General features: G+C 53.9%; 1 protein-coding gene across 1 annotated transcript in view; it reads right to left on the reverse strand.

Annotated features, from left to right (window-relative positions):
* HTT (huntingtin) overlaps nucleotides 1-25418 on the reverse strand; it is a 146033-nt gene that overhangs the window by 14474 nt on the left and 106141 nt on the right. Inside the window, 14 exon segments of the mRNA XM_045056956.1 lie at nucleotides 200-300; nucleotides 2266-2392; nucleotides 4117-4307; nucleotides 6971-7066; nucleotides 7956-8133; nucleotides 9977-10122; nucleotides 10492-10705; nucleotides 12521-12643; nucleotides 13692-13830; nucleotides 15130-15206; nucleotides 15469-15645; nucleotides 15783-15962; nucleotides 18454-18595; nucleotides 23155-23362. Of these exon segments, the coding sequence (XP_044912891.1) occupies nucleotides 200-300; nucleotides 2266-2392; nucleotides 4117-4307; nucleotides 6971-7066; nucleotides 7956-8133; nucleotides 9977-10122; nucleotides 10492-10705; nucleotides 12521-12643; nucleotides 13692-13830; nucleotides 15130-15206; nucleotides 15469-15645; nucleotides 15783-15962; nucleotides 18454-18595; nucleotides 23155-23362 (2099 nt within the window).

Consider the following 25418-nt stretch of genomic DNA (forward strand, 5'->3'; position numbering starts at 1 on the left):
GAACCCAGGCCACTCAGACTTGGGGGGGTGGGGGTTGCTCCTGTTGCGCAACACCGGTCTAGTACGAACTGGCTAGTCTTCTGCAAACAAGACCAAGAAAACGAGCGTGCAGCCCTTCTTTAGGCCACCAACAATCCATCAGCTGTTGTAACTGCCCGTGTGCCAACCAGTGGACGCACGGGCCTGCACGCGGCCTTACTTCCGGCGGGCTCTCCTCCTGCTCCATCACGAGGGGCTGAGTCACCAGGACACCGAGGAGGGTGGCCCACGTTTCCTCAAACTGGGTGCGGCTGGTCCACCCTAGGAATGTAAACGTCGCGTGAGACGGAGGGTTACCCGCTCCCCAAACTCCTAGATGTGAAGGGGCAGCTGGGTCTGACCAGACGCTGCCCTGGGGCACATGCAGCAGCCCCCTTGCCGCGCACGCCAATTCCAAAACGCCGCCACACTGCCAGCTCCACGCCACCAGCGAGGACACGGAGGCACACGTCTGAGGCCACGCAAGCAAGCGGCACTGGAGGAGTTCGGCCCAGGCACCCTCTCGGCCCTCCGCTGTGGAGATGTGGGGACGTCCCAGCGGGCTACCCTGGTCGGATTCAGAACTGCTTCTGCCCTGCTTACAGAGGGCTGACGGGTCTTCCACAAAGTCGGACCACCGCCCTGGGCCACGGGCTGCGTAACCCTGTACGAACAGCAGACCGCTAACCGCACGCTGGGAGTGGGTGAAGTGCGTACTCTGCGAATTCCATCTCAATAAAGCTGCTCAAACTAAAAACGTAAAAGCAATGGTTGCTGTGACCCCATCTTAGAAGAGCGGCAGATTAAAAAAGGATGGAACGTTGCCGGGGCGCCGCATCTGGCGGGCCGCCCGCAAGCAGCATCGCCACCGGCGGCCCTCACGGAGCGTGTGAGGAGTGCTCGTGTCCGAGAGCCGAGCGCTGCCTGTTCCCGCTCGTGACCTGCCAGGTGGGGGTGGCCGTGCCACTGGTGTCAGGGCCGCAAGTGACGGGAGGGGGTGCTGAGGGCAGGAAATCCAGAGCATCAACCTTCAGGATCCCCTTGGTAGAAGTGGACACAGAGGGAGACGGGTGACTCGGATGGGGAGTGGATGCAGACAGCCTGGCCTGGTGAGGCTGCTGGAGATACGGAGGCCTACGCCATTGATTTACAGGAAAAGACCAGGAAGCACACAGAAAAAGGCATGAGCAAAGGCCACGTCAGGGAGAGACCGTGGAGCTGTCCGGGGTCTGAGTGACAATTCAGGCACGAAGATGCCTGGGTGAGAAAAGAACGGATGTCACACAGGGTGGCCAGGAGGCTGCCTGGTAACCACCTCCAAGGAGAGGAAAGAAACCAAGCTTCCCAAGGCTCTGGCCTTGGGTCACCGCTGGGTTTCACTCTGGACAGGGTCATGAACTGTCTGCTTCACTAAAAGCAAAAGTAGACGCGAGAGGGTGTCGGCTGCCCGAACCTTCTGGGATCAGAAGAAGCACAAAATGTGTAGAAGCCGGAGACAAAGGGCGGGCCCATCGTGCAAGCAGATGTCCACACCCGCCTCACAAGACAAACACTCCAGATCTACCAATTACGACCCTCCCACCAGACCACACGTCGAGCCGCACAATGGGGACAAAAACACCGTAACTTCCACCGTGCTGCAGAAAGCGGGCAGGAACCCTGACCCGGAAAGTACTGATACGATTTGCTGAGTTTCTAGGAGTGTCTCTCTTCGTTTCTGAATCCGTTGTGACACCGTGGATGACAAAGCCAGGGGTCCCGGAGGTGGAGGTGACCTGCCCCCTTCACCCAGAGTCCCGTGCTGTCTGACACAATGCAGTCTACCTTCCCCCTGCTCGGCCGTGCTGGCTCCACCCCGCCCCGCCTGCTCGCCCTGCACCGGAGAGAAGGGCATCGGTGACCACACAAGAGCACACGGAGACAAAACCGCCCCCGCCAGGCAGGACAGCAGCGCGGGGCACAGACCGAACTGGGCCGCACATCATCTATATCACCAGGCGCCAGTCCTGACTCCAAACAAGCCTGGTGTATGAAAACTTGGCATTTAACCTTCCCCCCGCCGCCCGCCACACCCAATACCACACCAACCTGGCAAGAATTTTTCATCGTGACCGTTTTATACACACTGCAGGATGCACTATTCACACATGATCACATCCTGCCCCAGCTCCTTATGGAATAACCGAGAAGAAACGGGCAAGAACGCGCCTTGAGGTCTACCGTTTCTGAAAGAGAAATCCAGACTACCTAGAGTGTTGATGCGATAGATGAACTCTTTAAAGACCTCCTTCTCCTGGAGGAACTCCACTGGGATCTCAGGAAACGCTGTACCAAAATCCCCTCCCGGTTTGGGTGACCATCCAAGTTTCCAAACCTGAAAGATGAAACAGAAAGGGACCCCAGTCAAGTCAGGACAGCCATACTGCGAGGACACCATGAAGTACAATCTCTCTAAGCACGGTCTCCCTCCGGAGGCCAGCGGCCCCCTGACCGCGTGTGCACACATTCCCGAAAGCGAGTGCACCGCCTTCCTGGGAAAACAGCTCCCGTGCTTTGTCTGAGGATCTCCTTCCCCGTCGTGTGCCCCTTACCCGCTCTGACCGCCCCTTCCCCAACCTGCCTGCTCCCCAACCTGACCCAGCCCCTTCCCCCTAGCAGCTGCCACCCCACCGCTCCCCAGGCTGGCAGCTCGGGAAGTCAGGTTCCAGAGGGTCCACGGTGGCAGTGCCCGGGTCATCATCACATGCGGGCAGGGGCCCCCTCCCCCCCAGAGCTGGTGTGTGAGATAAAGAAGTTATTAGGCTGCACGCAGAACGTTCACCGGTGAGCAGCCGCAAGAAGCCATGCCATTCGCACTTCTAAACTCGGCGAACGGAAGGTGGGCCCGAGGTTGACCTGAGGCGGTCCTGGCAGCGGGAGCGGCCAAGCCCCCCGCCAGCTGAGCTGACCGCTCCGGCAAAGCCGAAGAGGACTTGGGGCGCCCAGGCCGAGGGCTCAGCTCCGGATTCCTCAGGCCCACCCGTGGGGGCCTCAGAGACATAGCCAGCCCTTGACGGCTCTGGTGCCTCGTGTTCACCTCGGGAAGACGCCGGGTCTCTCTCCCCCGTCTCACTAAGTTGCTCGCTGCACCCTCCTCACCACCACTCCCTGCGGGTTCAGACCCCTGCCCGAAGAGCCCCCCTACAGCACGGGATCCGTGCCGGCACACTGTGGCTTCTACTCCAGACACAGTGACCTCTGGGACTGCGCCTCCCACAGTGTCCCCCATTCCTCTCCAGACGTGCAGCTGTCTCAAGACCTATGGTGACGTCCTGCGTGCAGAGCACAGGCCGCCGGGGGGGCCGGCTCCCCTTCCCTGGCAGCACCCTCTGCGTGCTCCCTCGGTGCAGCGTACCCAGAATCCCTCTCTCGCGCACACGCACCAGGCTGTGCCCCACTGGCACAAGCCCCTTCTGGGCAGAGACAAGCACCTTTCCTCTCGGTCCTCCTGGCTCACCTTGACCTGCCGTGTTCACCCCGTCACCCCACTCCTTATCTGGGCAGGCTGTGAGGGCCCAGGCAGCTTCCCCAGGGAGAGGCCATGTGGCCACCACCAACCCTCAACTGCTCACACTAAGTCCTTCCTATGCCACGGGACAGAGTCCCTGTTAAAACCGACTTGAAACTGATCCTGAGGACAACGTGGCATGAGGAGACCCAAAAGCGGCTGTGCCGAAACAGCTGAGTAACGCCAGACGGTGACTGCTTTTAAAGGGAAGTACCCGAGGGGTAGCACTTCTGGTCTACCGTTAAACAAAGGAGTCTAGTTCCCTGCCAATCACATCCAACATGAAGTACCGACTGGTGGGAGATGAAGTCTTACTGCTGGAAGTCATGCCTCACCCCATTTTGGAAAACCCAGCATTTCTGCTACCGACTGCTGGACACCACGCCCAAGGAAATCAGATAGGTGCCTTGAGCGCACGCCACGAAAGGCTCCGTACCACAGAGGAAGCACCTGAGGGGTCCACGTCTGCTCTCGCCCCCCCAGGGGCCCCCAGCCAGGGGCTTGCCCACGCATCTCGTTAACTTCGGTTTTCCGCCAAGGAGTGACCAGACTCACCAGGGGGGGACGCGCGTGTAGCTGTTGACGAGGGGTAAGCGAGCCAGGCTGATGATGATGTTCCTGAGCACCGATGTGAGAAACGCTGGGGTGCTGCTATTCCTTTTATGGCCCAAGGCCAACACCGACGGCAAAGCCTCCACCATTTCTGCCACCATCCCACAGGCTGCGGTAATATAGGCCGGGTCTAAACAAACACCGTGGTTCAGAGGGCTGTTCCGTCAAAACACATCCCAAACCCACACCTCCACTCCTGACTTTCCCGCCCCCTCACCACACAAGGCACGACCCTACAGCCAGCTGCTCAAGCCACAGACGCAGAGCCTGCTGGGCCTCCAGTCGCTCGCTGAAGGTCTACAGGTGTTACCTTCTTCAAATCTATCTAAACGTGCAAGCCTGCACACGCCTGCCAGGACTGTCGTCTTGAACCTGTCTCCCGCTCCCGGTCCCAGCCCACCTGCCCACCCTGCACTGACGCGGCCGAGCCGGCCGGCTGACATCCGGGGGAGCCGCCCCTCCCTGGTGCTTGCACTCCTCTCCCAGCTGGCGTGCAAGGAACCATGATGTAAGTCATGATGTACAACATCAGGGCTTCTCCCGGGCTGGTGGGGGGGATTCTGATGGGATGCCAAGTGCCACCCTAGAACCCCCAGGGCAGAATGCTGAGGCAGACCCCACGGCCTGAGGTAAGGACCACGGCACCTCGAGGGCAGGCAGTTTCTCGTTCACTCTGAGTCTGGCACAGAGTATGTGCCAAAAAATCATCTGTTGAGTTGATGAATGTTTAGGGCTGTCCGTGAACATAACCCATGGTTTTGAGGCTGGAAAGGCTAAGCAACTTCCTCATATGGAGAAGAAGGGATTCTTACTGGGCTTATGGATTATGGAGTCAAGTGCCAAGCTAAGAGAGACAAAGCTGTCTTTAGTAATACTTTTTTTAAAAAAGTAAATAAACTCTATGCCCAACATGGGGCTCAAACTCACTAACCCGAGATCAAGAGTCGCACGCTCTACTGACTGAGCCGGCTGGGCGTCCCTGACCAGCAGTCCCTTAAGAGGCATCATCCTATCATTCTTCCTCTGGCCAGGAAGGACGAGTGTAAGCGGCCTAAACAGGGCCACGGAGAACGGGCACAATGGCCGCAAACTAAGCATGCTCCAGCCCACGGGCCTGTGTGCTCTGACCCGACCCCCTGAAGTGCCTGAAGTATTTCGAGGAATGGAAATTCACGTGGTGATGAAAATTATGGTGCCATTTGCTGAGCACTTATAACAAGACTGGCACTTATTCCGGGTGCTGTCCATGGGTTAACTCATTTCATCCTCACACCAACCCCCTGAGAGTAGTGTCATCCGTACCCCCGCTGCGGAAGCACTGGATAATAACTGGCCAAGGTCACTCAGCTAGGAAGTGGCTGAGCAGGGAAGTGAGTGTCTGCAGACCCCTCACACTATCAACAGGAAATCATGAAATCCCAAACAGCTGACAGAACTGCAGAGCTTTGAGGTAAACACTTGGAGAAGAGCTTGGCTGTGTACTGAAACACCGTTGTTTCTGGATGGTTAGACAATTACAAAGCCTTGAACAGGTAACTAGAAAACCAGCATGCTCAAAACTAATGGCAGGAAAACGCCATCATTACCTGGGACTGCACAAAAGCTGGCAGTAAGAAAGCATTTATGTACTTGCTCTGAAGTACATAATGCTTTGTCTTTAATGTTTATGTTTCTTTGAGCGAGAGCAAGAGAGAGAGACAGAGTGTGAGCAGTGGGGAGGGGCAGAGAGAGAGGGAGGGAGACCCAGAATCCGAAGCAGGCTCCAGGCTCCCAGCTGTCAGCACAGAGCCTGACGCGGGGCTCGAACCCACAAACCGCAGGATCATGACCTGAGCCAAAGTCGGACGCTTAACTCACTTGGGCCACCCAGGTGCCCCTCTGAAAAAAACAGGTTTCTTAGGCCGCCAGAATATGGCTAAGACTCTCGTACTCCAAGGAAGAGTGTTCCCCGAAAGGGGCAGACAAGAACCAGCAGCCGGGGCGTCTGCTTCCCATCTCTGTGCAGGGGCTGCAGGCCCGCATTCCAGTCACAGCCTCTGGGTGAAGAGCCCGCCCAGCCCCAGGAGCATGGAGGTCCCCCCAGCGACAAGCAGTCGCTCAGCCCAGAGCTTTCCTCCCAATCTGTCTCACCACATTTTAAAGAGTGAGAGACTGGAATCAAGAGATGAGAACGATCCCGTCTGAATCTAGAAAAGCTGTAAATAAATGGGATGTGGACATGTATTTTGTAGGAAGAGCAGTAAATTTCATTTAAAAATCCACCACAACGCACGGCTGAAATAGACGCTCTGGTCACCTATCATTCACGTGGGTATTTCCACTAACTTCGAGCTTCTCAGCAATTCCACTTACTCATTCATTACTCAGGGAACATCTGTCGAGCGTTTACAAAGGCGAGAACACAGAGAGGGAACAGAGTCCCTGCCCCGAGGGAGCTCAGAGTCGAGGTGAGAGACCAGAGCAGGAAGCCCTGCAGAGGACGGAAGCGCCAGGTGGGGAGGAGTGGCTTGGGGACCCCGGAGGGCTTCCCTGGGGGGTGACGCCCCAGCTGAGTCTGGGGGACCAAGGAGGCCAGACGGACAGAGCCAGCGTGCCAGCAGGGGAAAGAGCACACGCGAGGTGAAGCCGCAAACTACGCTCCAGAGATAAGCAACTAGAGAGAAGCAACGGAGTGCAGCTGAACTAAGTAACGTTTTAAGAGTCCACACTTACCATTTTAAAAGTCTCTTTTATTAATGAATCTCAAGACCCCAAAGAAACAGGGTAAGAAAAAAAGTGGGTCTTGAGACTTACTTTGTGTGTTTGAATCGACTTCGTCCTCTCTGGCAGCCTTTGGGGTGTTCATCCTTCGGTCTGGACTAAGAAGCTGGTCCCCAGGCTGCACCACAACTAAAATCACAAGAGAACAAACTTTACTACTTCTTTTTATTCAAGATGTCACATTTGCGTAGTTTTACAACATCTCAAGGTGAGAGACTAAGTCAAATGAGGTCTAGATTTTCGACAGTACCAGCCTTGGGTATTATTAGTCTCTGGGCTAGCCCGCAACGCTCAGGACTCGACTTCTACGTGGAGATTTCTAAGTCTGCCACCTCTCGCCCTGAAGGTTTTTATCAGACAGCTCGTGATTCATTACTGCGAAGAGCACCACTGCAATCCCCAAGAAGTCTGGCTTTGAAAAATTGCTCCCTAGATCTTTGTTTTCAAGTTGACTACAAATGCACAGATGAAAACAATTTAAACAATGAAACTTCAAAACACCCTCTAACATGTAAACTATAATGTCCAATTTTTAAGAAACTCTGGCTAATGACCCTTGTTAAGGACACTGTTCCTTGAAAAGAATAAGTCACTTTTATTTTATAATATATTAGTATTACAATGCATTATAGAAACAAGCATTTTGACTATAACAGAAAACAATCTTTCTAATGTAATCTTATTAAATCTTATGGTCATCTGGGACTAAGCATGAAACAGTCAGCTAGGACCAGAGATCAAAGGGACATAACATTGGAAATATTTTTTTTATGAAAGTTGGAACTCTAAAATCTAAACAAAATGACTACAAAAGCAAATTCCAGTTTAATTCTAGTGCAGAATCCAAGACATTGGGGATGAACACAAGGCTCATATTTTATTCACCGATTCACCCCCAATTCCTTGCTTAGCACCTGGTAAACAGGTGGTGCCAAATAAATGCCTACGACTCGACCTGCAGAGCTGATGACTGGTTCACGTGAGAAAGGAGAGAAAGCCCTTGTGGCCACAGACTCACTGGCTTCCAGGATGAAGCGGACACAGTGGATGAGAGAACAGGCGTGGGTCACCATCTCTGGGGAGGAGAGTGCGCTCCAGACGCTGGGCAGCTGCAGGGCCAGGCAACAGCAGTCCAGGCCCGCCTGAAGGTCCAGACTCAGCGGGATCTGCTCATGGATCAAATGCCACGACAGGGCCTAGGGGGGAGGGTCAGTGTTACGGACGGCTCAGACCTGCTTCCTTCCTGTCTCCAGGCTGTCAGGGAGCAAACGACCCCCAGCTCTCAGAGAACTGTCCAAAGCGCCAGAGGCTAGCAGGTCGTGACACCCTTCCAGAGGAATGGGCCCCCGTCGCCCAGTCCCTTACATTCGTGCCTGACCACCTGCTCCCAAAAGTGCCTGGGGCTCTCCTCTCTGCCGAAACGGCCACCCTGATCTCGCTGCTCCTCTTTCCGTCAGCTCTGTAGGCTTCTCTAGAAATCCTTCCCTGGTCAGGGAGCCTGGGTGGCTCAGTCGGTTAAGTGTCCGACTCCAGCTCAGGTCATGATCTCACGGTTTGTGGGTTCAAGCTCTGTGCTGACAGCTCACAGCCTGGAGCCTGCTTGGGATTCTGAGTCTCCCTTTCTCAGTGTCCCCCTCCCCCACTTGTGCTGTGTCTCCCTCTGTCTCTCAAAAATGAATAAATGTTAAAAAAAAAAAAAAACAAAAAAAAACTCAAAAAAGAAAGAAAGAAACCTTTTGCTGGCTACATGGCCTCCAGGCCAAGGTCTTCTTACTCGGGGCTCCCCGGGCACAGGCAGGCCTTGCCCGTGTCGTAGTCAGAGGCTGAATCTGAGAGCATGGGTCTTAGACATGGCCAGGCTTGGGTTCAAATGTCTACTGGCTACCTCCTAATGGGTAAACCTGGGCAAGCCACCCAACTTCTCTAAGCCTTGCCCTCCTCGTCTGTAAAATGGGAATCACAGAGCCCACGTCCCAGAACCGCAGTAAGGCCTGAATGAGTGGACGCGTGGAAGCATTTCGCCCTGTATGCAGCAGGCACAGGACTGCGGTGGCCAGCGATCACTCTGTACTGAGACGTACTGCCTGTCGGCCTGCTCGCCACACTGAGACCAGAGGACAGGGATCAGCAGCCATGTGACTCAGCCTGCCTCTAGGCGGGTGCTTGCTCATCCCTCCACGAACGACCGCACGGTGCCTTCCAGACACCTCTCTCTCTCCCTGCTGTGAGTGGCAGGCCGAGTTGACGCTGGTTCAGCCGTGTCCTGCTTCGGCTGAGAGACACAGCTCAGGTCTCTGGCTGCAAGGATGTAGGCTAGACTATTTTCCAGAAATTATATGGAAAGGTAACACACCCACATCATGCACACATTTTAGGGGTGACTGTAAGTGCCAACACAGAGTGTTTAATTCCCCATGGCTGAAATGTCCAGGTTTATTTCTCAATTTAAAGCATGATAATTTTCCCAGACTATTTTTCTTTGATTATCCAAATTAGGATCCACACTACATCAGCGGTGCTTCCTTTTCCCTAGAAAAATAAATTTAGTGGCTATCTGTCGTGAAATGAGAGGCAGCTTAGAATCAGGCAAAGAGGTCTACACACGAGCACGTGACTTCCAACACTGTTTGGGAGATCCCTGAGAGGTTTCTGCCCATCTCTCCAGTGACCCTTGCTTCTCCCCACCAGACCCTCCTCTATGACCTGCGCCCTCGCCCCAGACACGCAGGCGGAGACAGCTGTGGGCGGAAGTCCAGGTCCCAGGCCCAGCTCTCCAGGGCCAGCTCTAAGGTAGGGACAGGAAGCACCGTGTTGCCAATCTCCCAAGGCACCTGTGAGAAAGCAGCACGATCGGGGGGGTGTGAACGTGCTCTAAGCAGGTGACAGGTGTGATGCTTCACCACCTGTAGTTAGTGTCTCTGTGAGAAGGGGAGCCTGCCTGACGGCACAGCTCCCAGGTTATAGACAAAACTGCCTTCCCTACTTCTCTGGTGACAGTCCCTCAGCACGGAAACAATGACTTCCCCAGCTGCCTCTTACCTCGAGGGTCATGACCACAAACTTCACCGTGTCCCTCTCCTTCTCAGGAGGAAGGTGCAAGTGGCCGGGCAGTTTGGAGAATACCAGCAGGTACTGGGCCAGAGCCCGGGCCAGAGTGGTCAAGGAGCGATACAACACAGCATCCCCTAAAACACAAGATTGGGGGTGAGCGCAACTCTAGCAGAGGCTCGTGAACGGCAGTGAGGCCGTTCTCCGAGAATCTGCAGGCACCCGCAGCTCAGAAGCACATCCGCACCCACACCCAACTCCACGCGTGACTCGGGATGCACCTTCCTCAGAGCCTGTCTCCGTGCCCCTCCAGGGCTGGGCCAAGGATCGGCAAACATGCCGAGACACCCAGAGCTAGGGGTCCCAGCACTGTTTCTCAAGTCACCTCTGTGCGTGCTCTCAGTTTATTAGATCAACGGTATTTACCGTTATCTTGACTCAGTGCAAAGCACAGTACTGGCTCTGCAGCATATTTAAGAAATAAAAGAAGTTTCTCTTTTAACTACCAAATAGATCATTCAACTTGTTCCAGTAGGCGGTGGGCTCTGTGGGCAGGAACGGCTGGAAAACGTGGTGGGCGGCAGGGAGCTGCTGCACCAGGCCGGTCACACGGTCCAGAGTCGCCAGGCGAGCTGCTTCGAAAAGTGGACTCCTCTGGCCTCCGGAGACTTCGCGCATGCCAAGGCCCAGGCACGGCGCCAACAGGCTTAAGTTGAATTCCTGAATCAGGACGTTAAAGGTTCAGTAACAACAATTACACACTTTCAAGCAGGCAAGAAAAACACACAGAAGAAAGGACGATGCGAACATTTCTGAGAGAACACCCTCGAGTGCCCCATAAAAAATATCTTAAAGAGTAGTCTACTTTTCGTAATAAGTACCATATGCTCGGTGAAGTTTATTTCTGATCTCTTTGGGGTACTTTATTCTTAAAGAAATATTTTAAATCATTTATACCTTCAGGTTTGTTTGAAATAAAAAATTTAACACATGTAATTTTTAATTGATAAAAATACAAAACGAAGCTGACAAGACACCCAAGAAATCCAGTGAAACACCACACATTCACCAAGTTTGAAAAAGGTATGTTCAAAAGCAGGTGAAATAAGTCAAAACAGCCATGATGGTGGTTGAAAAATAGCATTTCTTATGACCATGTATCAATTTGTACTGTTTTGCCAATTTTTAAAAACCATTTAAGGATCTTAGGGGCCAATTTTCAGGTAGAATATTCATCTTATTTTAGGTAACATTCAGAAAAGCTAGGTCATCATCAGTGACCAAAATTGAAATTTCTGCTACAGCTAGAACCTTTAAAGCTATTAAAAGTCCAATTACTGAATTGGAAAATTCAATAAATAGATCATCAAATTTATTCAGCGAATCAGCTTTCACTGAATGGAGCTTAAAATGATTTCAGCAAATTGATTGGAGCCAATTCTGTTTTTTCAACGTAGCCCCTACTGTCAGACTAATGAGAAATCAGCACTTGGTCAAAGACTGCTGTGTGGCCTCTACCCTGAGTCTCTTCCTCCTCACCCAGCCCATCCTTTGCTGCCCCCCACCCTCCTCCACGCAGCTGCCCTGCCGGCCCCCCACCCTCCAGGCAGCTGCCCTGCTGGCCCCCTAGGCCCCTGCTGCTCTGCATTCCCATCTGGTACATGTTGAGGCAGCACTGAAACACCTAGGTTTAGTCACTTGCTTGCCCCAGGAAGTCTGGGAAGGAAGCAAAGGCTGTGGATGGTACACAAGGGGAGGGCTCCACTCCTCACAGGACCTGCCCAAGAGCTGGGACAGGGACTCGGATGCTTTGCAAGGGCCTCCTGGGTCGGCTCTGCCTGCATGCCTACACGACATCAAGGGTGGGGACGGGGACCTCATGACATCTAGTGAGGGGCTGGGGAATGCCTGACTGCAGTAATGGAGGGACCTCACTGTATGTAGGAGAGGTACAAGGCCCTCACTATAAGTAGTGGGGGCAAGAGGACCTTACTACATAACATAAGGGGAGGAGCCTTACTGAAGATCAATTTCCGGAATGCCATGAGAGTCAGTTAAATCATGTACTATATCATTTCAATACCTTTCCTCATGACTATGAGAATATGCAATGGGAACAGACAATCTAAGAGAACCTATTTCCTTCAAGTGCATGAAAAGTTGAATTAAACACAATTTACTTCCTTTTGGATTCTAATGTGGCTGAAACAATGTCCTGCCCGTCTGGGTTAGAGTCTCTCCTTGTCCTGCACCCCCCACCCCCGGGTTAGAGCCTCCCCTCGTCATGCCCCGTCTGGGTTAGAGTCTCCCCTCGTCCTGCCCCGTCTGGATTAATGTCTCCCTAATTTCTCCCCTGAATGGGTTAGTCTCTCCATGTCCCGTCCCACCTAGCCCAGAGACTCCCATGCTCCATCCTGTCTGGATTAGAGTCTCTGCCATTAAGGCAGAAGAGCTAGTGGCACACGTCCTAAGTCAGTCACGTGATAATGAAGCCAGTCCAGCATCCTGCTGGCGTCCTGCTGCTCTCCACCGTACCGAGTTCATCATGAACGTGCTCATGTCACTGGGAGGAATCCGATTCACCAGTTCTGCCCCTTCCAGCAGCGCAGAATCTGACCTAGTCCAGCACTGGGATTTGACTAGACGTAGGTACCAGTCCTGGGAAGAAGAAAAAGGATAACGCCATGCAGTTGGGCAGGGGCTTCAACTCTATTGAACACGTGCTGTTTCTGTGATCACTGCCCCTCACATCCTGTGGCCCCAGACCAAAGGACAGGGGGCCCCAGATGGACCGTGAATGCAGCTTCAGTAAAACTGGATTCTAGCTGGCCATGCGGCTGCTCACCAAACCACAGGCCTTTTCCGAGGGAACTGCTACAAGACTGTCTTTGGACTCGCCGTTACCCACTGGACAGCCTCTCCTCCCTTACCCGGTGAACATTCCAGTGCCCTCCTAACAGCTCAAGTGTGGGGCCAGCAGGCCCTCCTCCCTGTGCCCTCACCCACTGTCCACCCCTCGCCTGGGAATGCTCTGATCACCTTCTACTGGGGTGTCTGCCTCGCTCCTTCCTCTCCAAGGCCAGTGCAGCAGAGGCTCCGAACAAATCGAATCTGAGTGTAGAGGCCTGAACTTTGCCACTCTGTGCCTGGGCTATGGGTTTTCAAAATCCAAGTTCACATCTACGCTGACCTCCCTCCAGAAAACAGAGTACCAAGGATCTGCCGAGGCCCCAAATGGTCCCCAGCTCTGCAGTTCGAGTACTAAGGGTGACGGCAAGTACCAGGGTCCTTGGGACGGTGAGCTCAGCACGCAGGTCGGCAGGTTGAAGGAGAGGGAGACAGGCCAGGGGGGCAGGCACTTTGGGCTACGCGGGCCACGGCCACTCCTCCCCTGCCTCCCGTTTGCTAACCGTGCCGATGCCCCTCTGCTTGACGCCAGAAGTGTCCCAAATCAGTGTTTCCTCTCTCACCCCACACTTCCTGCTGATGACCTGGGCTGGACCTAAGGCATCCTGTCAGTGATGGGACCCCACCCACTGCCAGCAAGAAGCAGGACGGGCGGAGAGCCCTCGGGAGCCACGCCACGTTTCAGGATGCCCCGCTGCCTGAGCCGCCCCGCTGCACCCTCTGGATTTGCCAAAGGCTCACGGGAGCACGGAGTGCCCGGGCCCTGTGTGTCACACGCACACACGGGCCAGACACTTACTTTGTCTGGAATGACTGTCTCCAGTGCCAGGGGCCCATCCCCGTCCAGCGGGTGGGACGTGATTGGAGGAGAAGGGCCACGGGAGCCCGGTGCGGTAGCGAGACGAAGCCTGTCCAGCAGGGAGTACAGCCTCTGGTGTCTGGAATAGGACCACACGTGGGGTCAGAGCACGGCTTCACGGGTAAGAAGTAACGGTGGCTTCCGAAAGCAGGATGCGACACGTGTGACACGTTTTCTGCAGAGCTGCCTCAACGATGCTCAGACAGGTGGTGAGGCAGCTTCAGGCTCTGGCTTATTTTTAACAGCACAGTTCATGCCCCACCAACGTTTTGCAGACATTTCATTTATACTCGAACATCGTAACAGGCAATAACATGGTTTAACAGCTAATAAAAGCATTCTTTACAAATGCAAAATAGATCATCTATTCTAAGACCCAAGTGCACAGAATCTCCCGTTGATTCTCCCAACACGATAAAATTTATACCAATTTATGTTCACTTCATAGAAGAAGCACCTCACCTTGAACAAGGTATTTATATAATCTTCCTCATCTGGTCTGAAATCTAAATGTAGAATCAAAAAATAATGGTTTGACCTTCCGCTATCTGCTAAGAGAGCAACGACTTCATGATGCAAATGACAGTATGACCGGCCCAGCAAACTGCACGTCCGTCCAAACCGTGTGCTGTCTACCCGGTTAGGCCCCTTCCCCAGGGAAGACACCGGCAACGATCCACAGCACAGGCATTCTACCCCGTTCTCCCTCACGCTCTCCCTCTCTGGCTCTCTCCCTGTCTCTCTCTCTGTCTCTCTGTCTCTGTCTCTCTTGCGCACACACACACACACACACACGCGCACGCGCACACGCGCTCACAGGCACACGCCTTCCCCCCTGTGGAGGGCAAAAGGTAAAATCTAAAGGTAAAACATATTTTATTTATTTAGTTGAAGAAATCGGTAACAGATGTCAGGATTTCTGATAAGGCTTCTAAAAGACCATGCAACAAAATCAGGTGATAAATACCACACAGAGGTAACATTTTAACAAGACGCAAATATAATTCTTGCACGCCGAAAAGTGGGTAACGTCTTTCAGACAGGCCCGCTCTTGCGCAGCAGTTAGATTACACGCTGCGGTTTTGCTAAGATAAGGCGGGTGACCCTCTCCTCTGTCACAGCCTGGTGAACACGTACAACCTCTCAGGTGGCCAAGGGGACGCAGGCGTGTCTGCTCCGACGGCAGACACAGTGCTGTCTGTTCATCTCCCTTTTTATAAAGGGAGTCCCATTCCGTGTCATTTAGGAAGGCCTTCTCTCAAGGCCCTTCTGCGGTAAACTCACCTACAAGGCACATCGATCTCCCGTCCTGAGCTTATCCCCTTACAGATCGAAGCCTTTATATCCAAAAGCAAGGAACGCCTGGTTGTAGCATTACCTCTGAGCCAGCCCGCTGCTCTGAAGGTATTCCTGGATTCTGGTTAGTTCCTCCACCGGCAACTGGGCCATGCTGCTCTGCAGTGGACAATAACACGTCAGCACGTAATGAATCCAAATAACCTCGCGCTGATTTAAAAAGCAAAGAGTAACGTGTACAGTTTACGAGTAGAAAGTACAGGCAGCACTCGTATCAGGCACACAAGGAATTTACACATCTTGTACATGTTTCCCTCAGCGGCCATGTGAAGACTATGCCTGTGGAGGAAAAAACCAGCCAACGGTTCTGCCTGCTCTGCTAACTTCTCAGTAAACATCAGTCTCAGTGTTTTTCTAGTACCTGTAAATTTGCGGCCAAAAGCATTTCCACGCGGCGACAGGCAAGGGTGTCGACCATGCGAGCCAGCACTCGGAACGGGGTGCACAAAAGCTTGTCCACATACAGTGTTAACACGGCGCCCGACTGGCTGAGGTGGATCCCTTCCAAGCACTGAAGCGTCTTCTTCAGGGTGGTGGGCTGGAGGCGGGGAGAAGGAAAGCAGAAAGGGCACAGGATTTTGCCAACTGGAAATCAGCAGTTTCAAAGTTCCGACGGTACGTGTTTAAGGCAGAGAAAAAAACGGACTGGCAACAGTCGTCACTAGAGAGACTTACGGCTGAAAGGTTCTCACAACGAGACTGAATTGCCTGGATGAAGAGGCCGCTGGCAGCGGAGTTCCGGTGAACAGCACTAATGAAATCCTGCACGGGAGGCTCATGGGACAGATTGATCAGGTCCTGAATATGATTCACGATGAGCCACGTTAAGTGCTCTGAATCGTGTAGGTTCTGACACTGAGGAAAAAAGACAGTGAAAGACTCGTTTCCAAGTAGACAAGCACAGAACGGATACTGATGCCACAGAAAAGGCCACAAGAGGTAGGAAGGGGAAAATAAATCCCAAATCATGATCTTCACCGAAAACGTCCAGTGTCTGACCACCAATGATCATCAGGGTCGGAGCTCACTTCACAGACTCCGTTGCCTTCAACCCTACGATGTGGCCAAAGCTGTTGGATGTCAGACCCCGCCAGGGAAATGTGACACTCCAGCACAGCTCCGAGGGACACCGGCCAAGGGGTAGGGGGAGAGAGGAGCAAGGCCCAGGGCTACAGGGGTCAACGGGCGCCTGCCATGGACCAGTGACCCCAGGGCAGCGGGCACAGCAAGGCCGACATCGCCCTGCCCTCAGGTGACTGGACCGAGCCGTGATGCAGGAGACCAGGTGACAGACACTGCCATGCACGGCAGGCCCTGCTCTGTCCGGGCTTCGATTCGGCCCAACGAGAGTGAGAGTGTTCTCCGGTTCTGCTTCTCCAATCCTGTGACAGGTCACTGGAGAAAAAGGGCTCCCACAACTGTCACAGTTTTGACAGAACGCCTGAATCCAAAATATGAACAGATTCCACATGGACATTAAGGGGTGAAACTTAAGATTTATAAGGAAATAAATATCCATCTTTATTTTTTTTATTATTATTTTTTTAAGGTTTATTTATTTTTGAGAGAGAGAGAGAGACAGTGTGAGCGGGAGAGGGTCAGAGAGAGAGGCAGACACAGAATCCAAAGCAGGCTCCAGGCTCTGAGTTGTCAGCACAGGGCCTGATGTGGGGCTCGAACTCATGAACGGTGACATCAGACCTGAGCCGAAGCCAGACACTTAACTGGCTGAGCCACTTAGGCACCCCCCGCCCTTTTTCTTCCCCATCTTTAAATATGTATGTTGCGTTCTCATCTTAATTCATGATCCTCCTAGGCAGAAACTGTAAACTAAGAACAATTCTTTGACATGGTTACTGATTAATATTTTCTATGGGGGATAACTGGATAGCATTAGTTTATAAAATTTGTATTTTTCTCACATTTCTGTGAAAGCATTATGTAATTATTTCTCAAAAGTAGAATAAGATAGAAAAACTATGTCAACGTAAAGAATGTAAGTAAAAAAAGTGAGTAGCAATAAAAAATCTCTCTGATGACAACTAGTTCCTTGAAAGAGTCCCCTTCCTTTCCGACTGAGAATGTCATGCCCTCTGCTGTGTGAAAACAGCATGTGCATGGTGCCATGTTAGTGCCAAAGACGTGCACACGCTCTGTATTGGGAGAGAAAAAGCCCCAAATTCCAGCCAAAATGCCTCAACAGGTTTTTTGAGAAATGCAATTACAAGGAGATGGTATCTTCTTCTGTTTATGGGTTTTTGTGAATTTTCTTCTTTTTTCTTCAAGTTTATTTTGAGAGAAAGTGTGCACAAGGGGGAGAGGAGCAGAGAGAGAGGGAGAGAGAGAATCCCAAGTAGGCTCCATGCTGTCAGCACAGATCCTGACTAGGTGCTCAATCCCATGAATTGTGAGAACGTGACCTGAGCCAAAATCAAGAGTCAGACACTCAACTGAGACACCCAGGCACCCCTGGTTTTTATCAATTTTCTCTACGAAACATGTGATGCTCATTTGACGGCCAACAACTCCGCAAATGCTATCTTTTTGAAAAGGACGGCATATGGGGTACCCGGGTGGCTCAGTCGGTTAAGCATCCGACTCTTGGTTTCGGCTCATGATTGGTGAGTTTGAGCCTCGCACTGGGCTTTGCACTGACAGCGTGGAGGCTGCTTGGGATTTCTCTCTCCCTCTCTCTCTGCCCCTCCCCAACTCATGCTGTCTCTGTGTCTCTCAAAATCAATAAACTCAAAAATAAAATAATATCATAACGTAATATAAAAATAAAGTAAAATAAAAGATAAAATAAAACGGATGGCATTTAACCAGGAAATTTTTAACTTAAAAATTTTTTTTAACATTTATTTATTTTTGAAAGAGAGAGAGACAGAGTGTGAGCCGGGGAGGGGCAGAGAGAGAGGGGGACACAGAATCCGAAGCAGCTCCAGGCTCCGAGCTGTCAGCACAGGGCCCGACAAGGGGCTCGAACCCACGAACCGTGAGATCTTGACCTGAGCCGAACTCGGAGGCCCAACTGACTGAGCCCCCCAGGCGCCCCAGGAAGCAACTTTAAAATGAAGCAACGGGTCCCTAAGGCCCTTCCCACAGATGACGACCCTCACAGGACCTCGTAGGAGAGCCGCACTCAAGAGTCACACTCTCGGCTCGTTCCTGTCACACAGGCAGGCCGAGCAGGTGCCAGAGGCACGGGACCTACGACCAGCCAGAGCAGGACCCAACGCTCGCTGCGGTCTACGGTCCTGTGGTCTCCGAGCTGGTGGCTGGGTGGCAGGAGGTGGCTCCGCGGAAGCTGCCCCTGCCCCACCACACCCCTCGTTTCCCGACTTACGACATAATCGCAGAAGAGAATGAGAGCTCCCCGCCGCACTATTTCTCTGTTGCACATTCCGGGTTTGCTGGCCGCGTCGGAGTCCCCCTCCTCTCCGGACATCTGGGGGCTGAGTGACTTCGTACTGGACAGACTACGTCTCCTGGAAGGAGGAACAGGCGTGCTGACGCCTCTGGGACGGCCACCCCCACCGCGTGTGTGACATGCGCTCTTAGCCGCTGGCCTCTGAGCTACGGCAGCGCATGCGTGGAAAACGAAAGAAAGAAGAGGGTCTCACGGGCAAACCGCCAAATGCTTGACCTAAAGGCCAAGGCCGGCCTGAGGCTGCAGGCGGATGGGCACTCAGGCGCCGAGGCTCTCGGCCACCGCGCCGGACAAGGCAGCTGCCGTGGGGACCCCAGCGCCGGCACACGCACGAGCTGCCTACCGTGTTTCACGAGTCACCAGGGAAGCGCGCGCTCACCGAGGCCCCGGCAGAGAGCAGGTCTGCAAAATTCACCGCCTCTAGGGAAGCCGGTCTTTTCCTTTCTCAGCCCAGGGGAATCACACACTCGGAACCCTCGATTCCGCCACAACCCTTCACACACTTGTTGCCACTCCCACAAACTTGCCCCGGCCTAAGTGTGAGGACAATCTCCTTCCCTCGGCGGCAAAGAGCTTAGTGGAGACAGAGGTCACACGAGGACGAGAATGTTCTGGAATGTGTCAACTTCTCCTCTGACACTTCAGGATTTACAAGGGAACTGGTCTAAAATATTCTACAGGTTGGAAACCTGTTCAAACTGCACTTTGCCTTTTCTCACCTGGTGAATGGACGAGCCAGCTGTTGTCACGCAGACAAGGGAACACTACTCGCTGATCCCAAGAACAGATCACCGGTACATGCGCGCCAGCGCCATAAAAGACCTTTAAATACAGCGCGCCAAGTGACAAAGCCAGACTGAAGAAGCGCGGACCGTGTGACTCCATCCAAACGGCACCGTGCAACAGGCTACACACAAGCACAGAGCATGGACCAGTGGCAGGGTGTGGGGGTGACCACGAAGGACGCAGGGAATCTTCTGAGGTGACAGCACTGATCTGTATCGTGACTGTGGTGGCATTCACCTGACACTTGGTACAAGAGTGGGTTGTCCTGTATTGTAAGTCGTAAGTCAATTTAAAACCGACAAACAGAAACGTCTCCTCTTCTCAGCCCTCCTGCCAGCCCCAGAAAACAATTCCCAGATGCAGAGGTTTCTGACGTAACGTCAGAGTAAACAAAGGCACACGCAACAGGAAAGGAGCGGGTGGTCTGAACAGGACATCCCAGAGTTGATGGAGGCACTTAGCGGGTTAACTCCCACCAACACAAAAAGAGCCAAACACACGCCGCACAAATACCAAACACTCGCCGTACACAGACCGTACGCACACCACCAATACGACACACATGACCACGCACACACTGCCCCCGCCCACACACACACAAGCACCTAACACTAATGGAAAGAGACCGGCAAGGATCCAGCATGGCAGACCGGAGGAGCGCGACTCTTCCTGCACCCCCAGCTGGTCGAAGGGGCCCTGTGGCCATGGCGGGTGCTCCACCTACACAGCTCCCCAAAGCAAAAGGGACGCCTGCAGCCTCTGCCAGTGACTGGCTCTCGAGGTTGCTCGGATTTTTCAAGCATTTAAGTCTACTGACTAAATCTGCTTTTGTCTTCTCTGGGGCCCCCACTTGGCTCTGTTGTGGAGCAGGTGACTCTTGGGTCTCGGGGCTGTGAGTCTGAGCCCCACGTTAGGGATACAGATTACTTAAAGCAACAAATTTTTAAAAAAGGGAAGCGAAACACTGCGATTAATAACACGTCTGCAGTTTCCGTGTCTTAAATGCTGTCAAGTGGCCAAGTCCATCTCTTCCACCGCCCTGGACAGCAAGTGGACAGGAGCCGTTACGGAAGTGGCACCCGTGGACGCCACGAGAAACACACACGCAGGAGGCCAGCCTTGTGTGCAGGGCCTGGTCAGTGTCCTGAAGCAGAAGAGAGGAAAGGAGGAATGCAAGTGGGGAAGGAAGAAGTGGAAAGTCTCCACCTGGAGGTGACCCGTGTGTGCGCACAGAGAAGCCTCCTGGGGCCCCCGCGTGAGTCGGGCCAGGTCTCGGGACGTGAAGTCAGTACACAAAACCACTTGCATTTCCAGAAGCCAGCGGCACACCACGTGAAACAAAACACTTCTGAAAGCAGCAGTTGACACACCATCCCAGATGAAGCGCAGAAATAATTCAGAAACACGTGTGACCCCTGGACGCCAGACACTAGGAGACGGTCGTGGCACACGAAGCACCTAACTCAGCAGGGAGAGAAGCCAAGTTCGAAGACGGGAAGACTGGACGCTGGACGTGGGCTCTCCAGACCGGCTGCAAGCTCAGTCAAACCCCCGCCGCTGGCTTGTCTGCACTCACAACCGGATTCGAAGACATGCAGGTGGAAACGCAAAGAACGTAAAAGAGCCAAAGCCATGTTGAACGTGAAGGGAAGCTGGGGGAGCGGCAGGGCGGCCGAGGGACGCAGTGGCGGTGCCGGCAGCGTGGAGTGACGGCCGTGAGCAGGGCCCAGAGGCAGGTGCGCGCACCGGTGCCCACTGGGTTCTGAGGCAGGTGCCACGGGGACTCAACAGAGGCGGGACGGCCTTTTCCACACGCAATGCGGACCGAAGCACCCCGCACGTTTCGTCACACACAAATGTTAGCTCGTAGCGGTGAGCACCAACGCTATGGAAGTTCCAGAAGAAGCCACAGAAGACAATCTTGGTGCTCTTGGGGGAGGCACACATTTCTTGGGTTGGACAGAAAAAGAATGAACCAGAATAACTGACAAACTTGATTGCGTAGAATTTTAACATTTCTGCTCAAATTAAATCATGAAGATAAAACAGCAAACCACAGAACGAGAGAGAACTTTTACGTTACCTCTGACAAAGAGCTTACATCCAGAATATAAAAAATTTACAGCCCAGTAACAAGACAACAGACAGCCAAATCTTAAAAAACAGCCAATATCTGAATGTGTACTTTACAACAGAAGGTATACAAATGGCCACCAGGCACGTGAAAACACGACTGACTTTCTAAGTCATGAGAGAAACACGAATGAAAACTGTAATGACACACGGCCCTGCACCCACTCCGAGGCCTAGAAGGGGAAGCGCCTGTAACGTCCCGGGTGGGGAGGATTTGGAGCCGTTCGAACTCACAGCCGCTTCCCACGTGTCTCCCTCTGGAGCAAACCTCCTGTGAGCCGTCCAGGGCCAGGCGGTCTCAAATGTCCCGACTTCCTAGATCTGTTTTCCTGAACTTTTACTCCAAAGACTTTCCAACCAACAGAAGAGCTGAAAGGTTAATTCAATGAGCAGTCACACACCCTTCACCTAGCTTCAACCACCAGTGTGTTGTCACCTCGTGTGCACACACACGTGCCCTCCACACACACGCCCTCACACACGTACGTGCTCTACGCACACGCACAAACCCTACGGGCGCACACGCTCTACACACGCACACACGTGCACTCCACGCATTCTCTACACGCACGCACAGTCCGGGTCTCTGGCACGAGCCCCCGGCGGCTCTCAGGCCCACTCCTCAGGGACTCGGGGCCTTGCCCGGCGTGTGCTCCGCGGACCAGAGCATCACTCCACCCGGGAGCCTGGCGGAGGAGCAGAGTCCCAGGCCCCGCCAGTGACCTGGTGAACCAACCCTGGTTCTAATAAGCCTGCCAGCTGCCTGGTGTGTGCACTGAGGAAGCACCGACGCAGAAGACACGCATTCTCTGTCCCTGACTCTTACCGTCGGTCGTCATCGTGACAAACTTAACAATGTTCTCGAAGCATTTCAAATGTGTCCAGTAGCCTGTCTTCCCCAACTAAACCGTAAGCACGCTGAGGGCCGGAAACGGGTGTTATTGTTCCTTTGCGTCTTCCACAACACACAGCACGGAGCGGATAGTGAGTGACGCCTGCCAACACTGGATTTTCCAGCTGAAAGCAACGGTGCGGCCCAACTGGGACCCCAGGCCTCCCAGAGCTCAGCCTTTCCACACTGAGCAGAGAGGAGCCGACCCGGGCCCTGCAGCCCCTGCCATCTCTAATTTCTGGGGCTTTCTCTGCTCACCACGGGCTCTCGAGCCTTCCAGAAACACCACACTGAGGACCCAGCTTGGGGGATGGGTGGCAAAGCTTCCACGTGTGTGCAAATGCCCAGAAATCAAGGCTTACGCCTGAAAACTCTTTGCAAAAAGGGGGTCACCCCCAATCAGATACTTAGTAAGTCTTCTCGAATGATAAAAAAAGAGGGCATTTCCACGTACTTCTGAAATGCTGCTCAGTAATTATTTCATTATCTAAGAATAACCAGAACCACATTTAACTTACAATGAAGTTAAGACATTGCAACACGTCTGGCTCTGGAACCAATTTAAGGACGAGAGCCCAGCAAGAGGGACACAGCATGACCAGAAGGAACCACAAGAGGGACAGTGTCGAAGAACTTGTCAAAGAAACCACACTTAAAACGCAGCAGCTATTGTAAATGCCTCTGGTCTGACCACGTTCCTCCCCACGAGAGGAAGACGGACAGAGAGCGGAATCTGCACAAAGCCTCACGGACACGGGGCCAGACCTCCCGCTGACCGCTGTCCCGGCCCACGGGGGCGGGCGTACCTGGGGGTCTGCTGCACCTCTGCCCACCAGCGGTGGTCGGTGTGGCTGACGAGCAGCAGGATCTGGCACCAGAGCAGCACGAGCGCCGGATGCGTGGGCACCATGGCGCGCACCTGCGCGTTCAGCCTGTCCAGGCCGTAGAAGCTGCTGTCGCTGCTGTCCACCGTGAGGAGTCTGGAGGCGGCTGCTGTGATCCTACGGAACATTCCTGGAAACAAGCCAAAAGTAGAACTGAGAGGGAAATGTCTTGGCGGCTCACTGGGGCCCGACGCTCTGTGGCCACGGGAAGACTTTACACAAAAGGTACACCCTCGGCTTTCTCCTGTGCTTACACAAAGCATTTGGCACTTAGAAAACTGGGCTTTTGAAGCAAAACCCAGACATGCTGCTTATCTAACGGAGCAGCCACGGGAGCTGACGCCTTATTCGCCGGGCCTTCTCTTCCGCTGTTAGCAGGTTCCCCAGGAGCCCCGCGCCAAGAGCCACACCTGCGCCGCGACAGCGGACCCGGCTCCACTGAGGAGCAGGTGGCCCACACCGGGTGCTGCAGGTTACTGCCCTGGGACAGCAAGCTACTCTGGTAGGAGCGGCGGGACCCTCGCGACACCCCACTCATAACGTAATAAACGTCTCCTTGTTTGCAAAGAAGCCTCGAGAGCCCGTGGTGAGCAGAGAAAGCCCCAGAAATTAGAGATGGCAGGGGCTGGAGGGCCCAGGTCGGCTCCTCTCTGCTCAGTGTGGAAAGGCTGAGCTCTGGGAGGCCTGGGGTCCCATTTGGGCCACACCACGGCAAGTGCCCACGCCAGACCCCAGCCCACGCTCCACAGACTACTGAGAGCACAGGGCCAGCACGGGCCCTCCCGGGGCGGGGCCACCACGCAGCCAGCCACCTGCTCCGCTTGGGCACGTCAGCGGCACACCCGGTGGCCCTCTGCCCACAAGGCTGTCCACGGCATCGCCCTCAAGGCCTGGACAAATCCCCTCCGGGAATTAGCGATTTCATTCTATCCCCTCCTTTAGACAGATACAAAGTCAGCTCAAGACGCCTCCCGTGCCATCTGCCCTCGCCCCAAGGACCAGCAGACACGCACGCGCTGTGAGCCCAGCAGGAAGACCTAACACAGGTGGGGGCTGCCGACGACTCCCTGCCTTCTGTATCTCGAGTCTCCTGGCGCCACAGCTGGGGAGTCAAAATCTTGTTTCCAGTTTAGGTTCTACAACATCCCAAGTGCAAAGGGGCCCTAACGTGGGCAAACACAGACAGACTACGCTTTGTGTATTTGTTCCCTACTACTTTGTGACTGTTGCACCTCTGACCTGAGGCAGAGAAAGAGAACTAACTGAAGCAGGAGAGTCACAGCACATGACACCGGGCTGGCCTCCTGGGGCACCCAGGGAGCACGGCAGACATACTCAGAAGGTCCGTTCCCGTGAGACGTCCAGCACTCGTCTTGTCTCTGGCTCCATTTCCAGGGTTTTCTCTGAGTGCTGCGTGGACAGCATCACCCACCTCCGGCCCACTCAGCCCGGGCCCGGTCCTTCTCCGTGCCCTCCATTATTGCATGGGCTCCTTGAGGGCCAGTGGACACGAGGGAAGAGGCAGGCACTGTCCTGAAGGAATAGGGGAGCCAGGCCGGAGAGCACAGGGAGTGACAGACCACGGAGGAGGTGGTTCACGGAACAGGGGCAGGAACCCACAGTCAGAGCTGTGTTCCAGGTGCCCGGGATGCAGTGCAGGCTCTGGAATCAGACCACGGCTCCCCCACTTACCTGGCCCCGGCTGCACATCACCCGGGTCTCAGCTTTCTCATTTGCAAAATGGAATTAGGAGCAGCAGCTGCTCAGAGCATCAAACAGTAAAACCTGAGTGAAGGGCTCAGCAAGGCACGGGCCAGAACAAATGACCAGCAAGCAGGGCTGCTAGGAAGGTTCTCACGGCCTCTGGGGGCAGGGGGTTCGTCAGCAGAGAGGGCGAAGTGGACGGGAGAGCAGAGGAAGTCAGGCGGCTCGTGGGGGCGGGGAGGAGTCAGCAGCAACGCTGGGGTCTGAGCATCTCCCACGGTGAGGACGGACCAAAGTGGCAAAAAGGAGCCAGAGTAAAGCAGCTATGCCAGGGGACGAGTTCAATTTTTATCCTAAGTGCGAGGTGCTGGCAAGATACCAAGTCACACAGCTACGAGGAGGACGGACACGAGAGATCGAGGCAGTCAAGTCCGTGGGGCGACCCAGACTATGTAGACGATGATGAGTCATCTCTGCAGCGA

This window comes from Felis catus, chromosome B1 (genome assembly GCF_018350175.1).
Source record: "Felis catus isolate Fca126 chromosome B1, F.catus_Fca126_mat1.0, whole genome shotgun sequence".
NCBI classification, from domain to species: Eukaryota; Metazoa; Chordata; class Mammalia; order Carnivora; family Felidae; genus Felis; species Felis catus.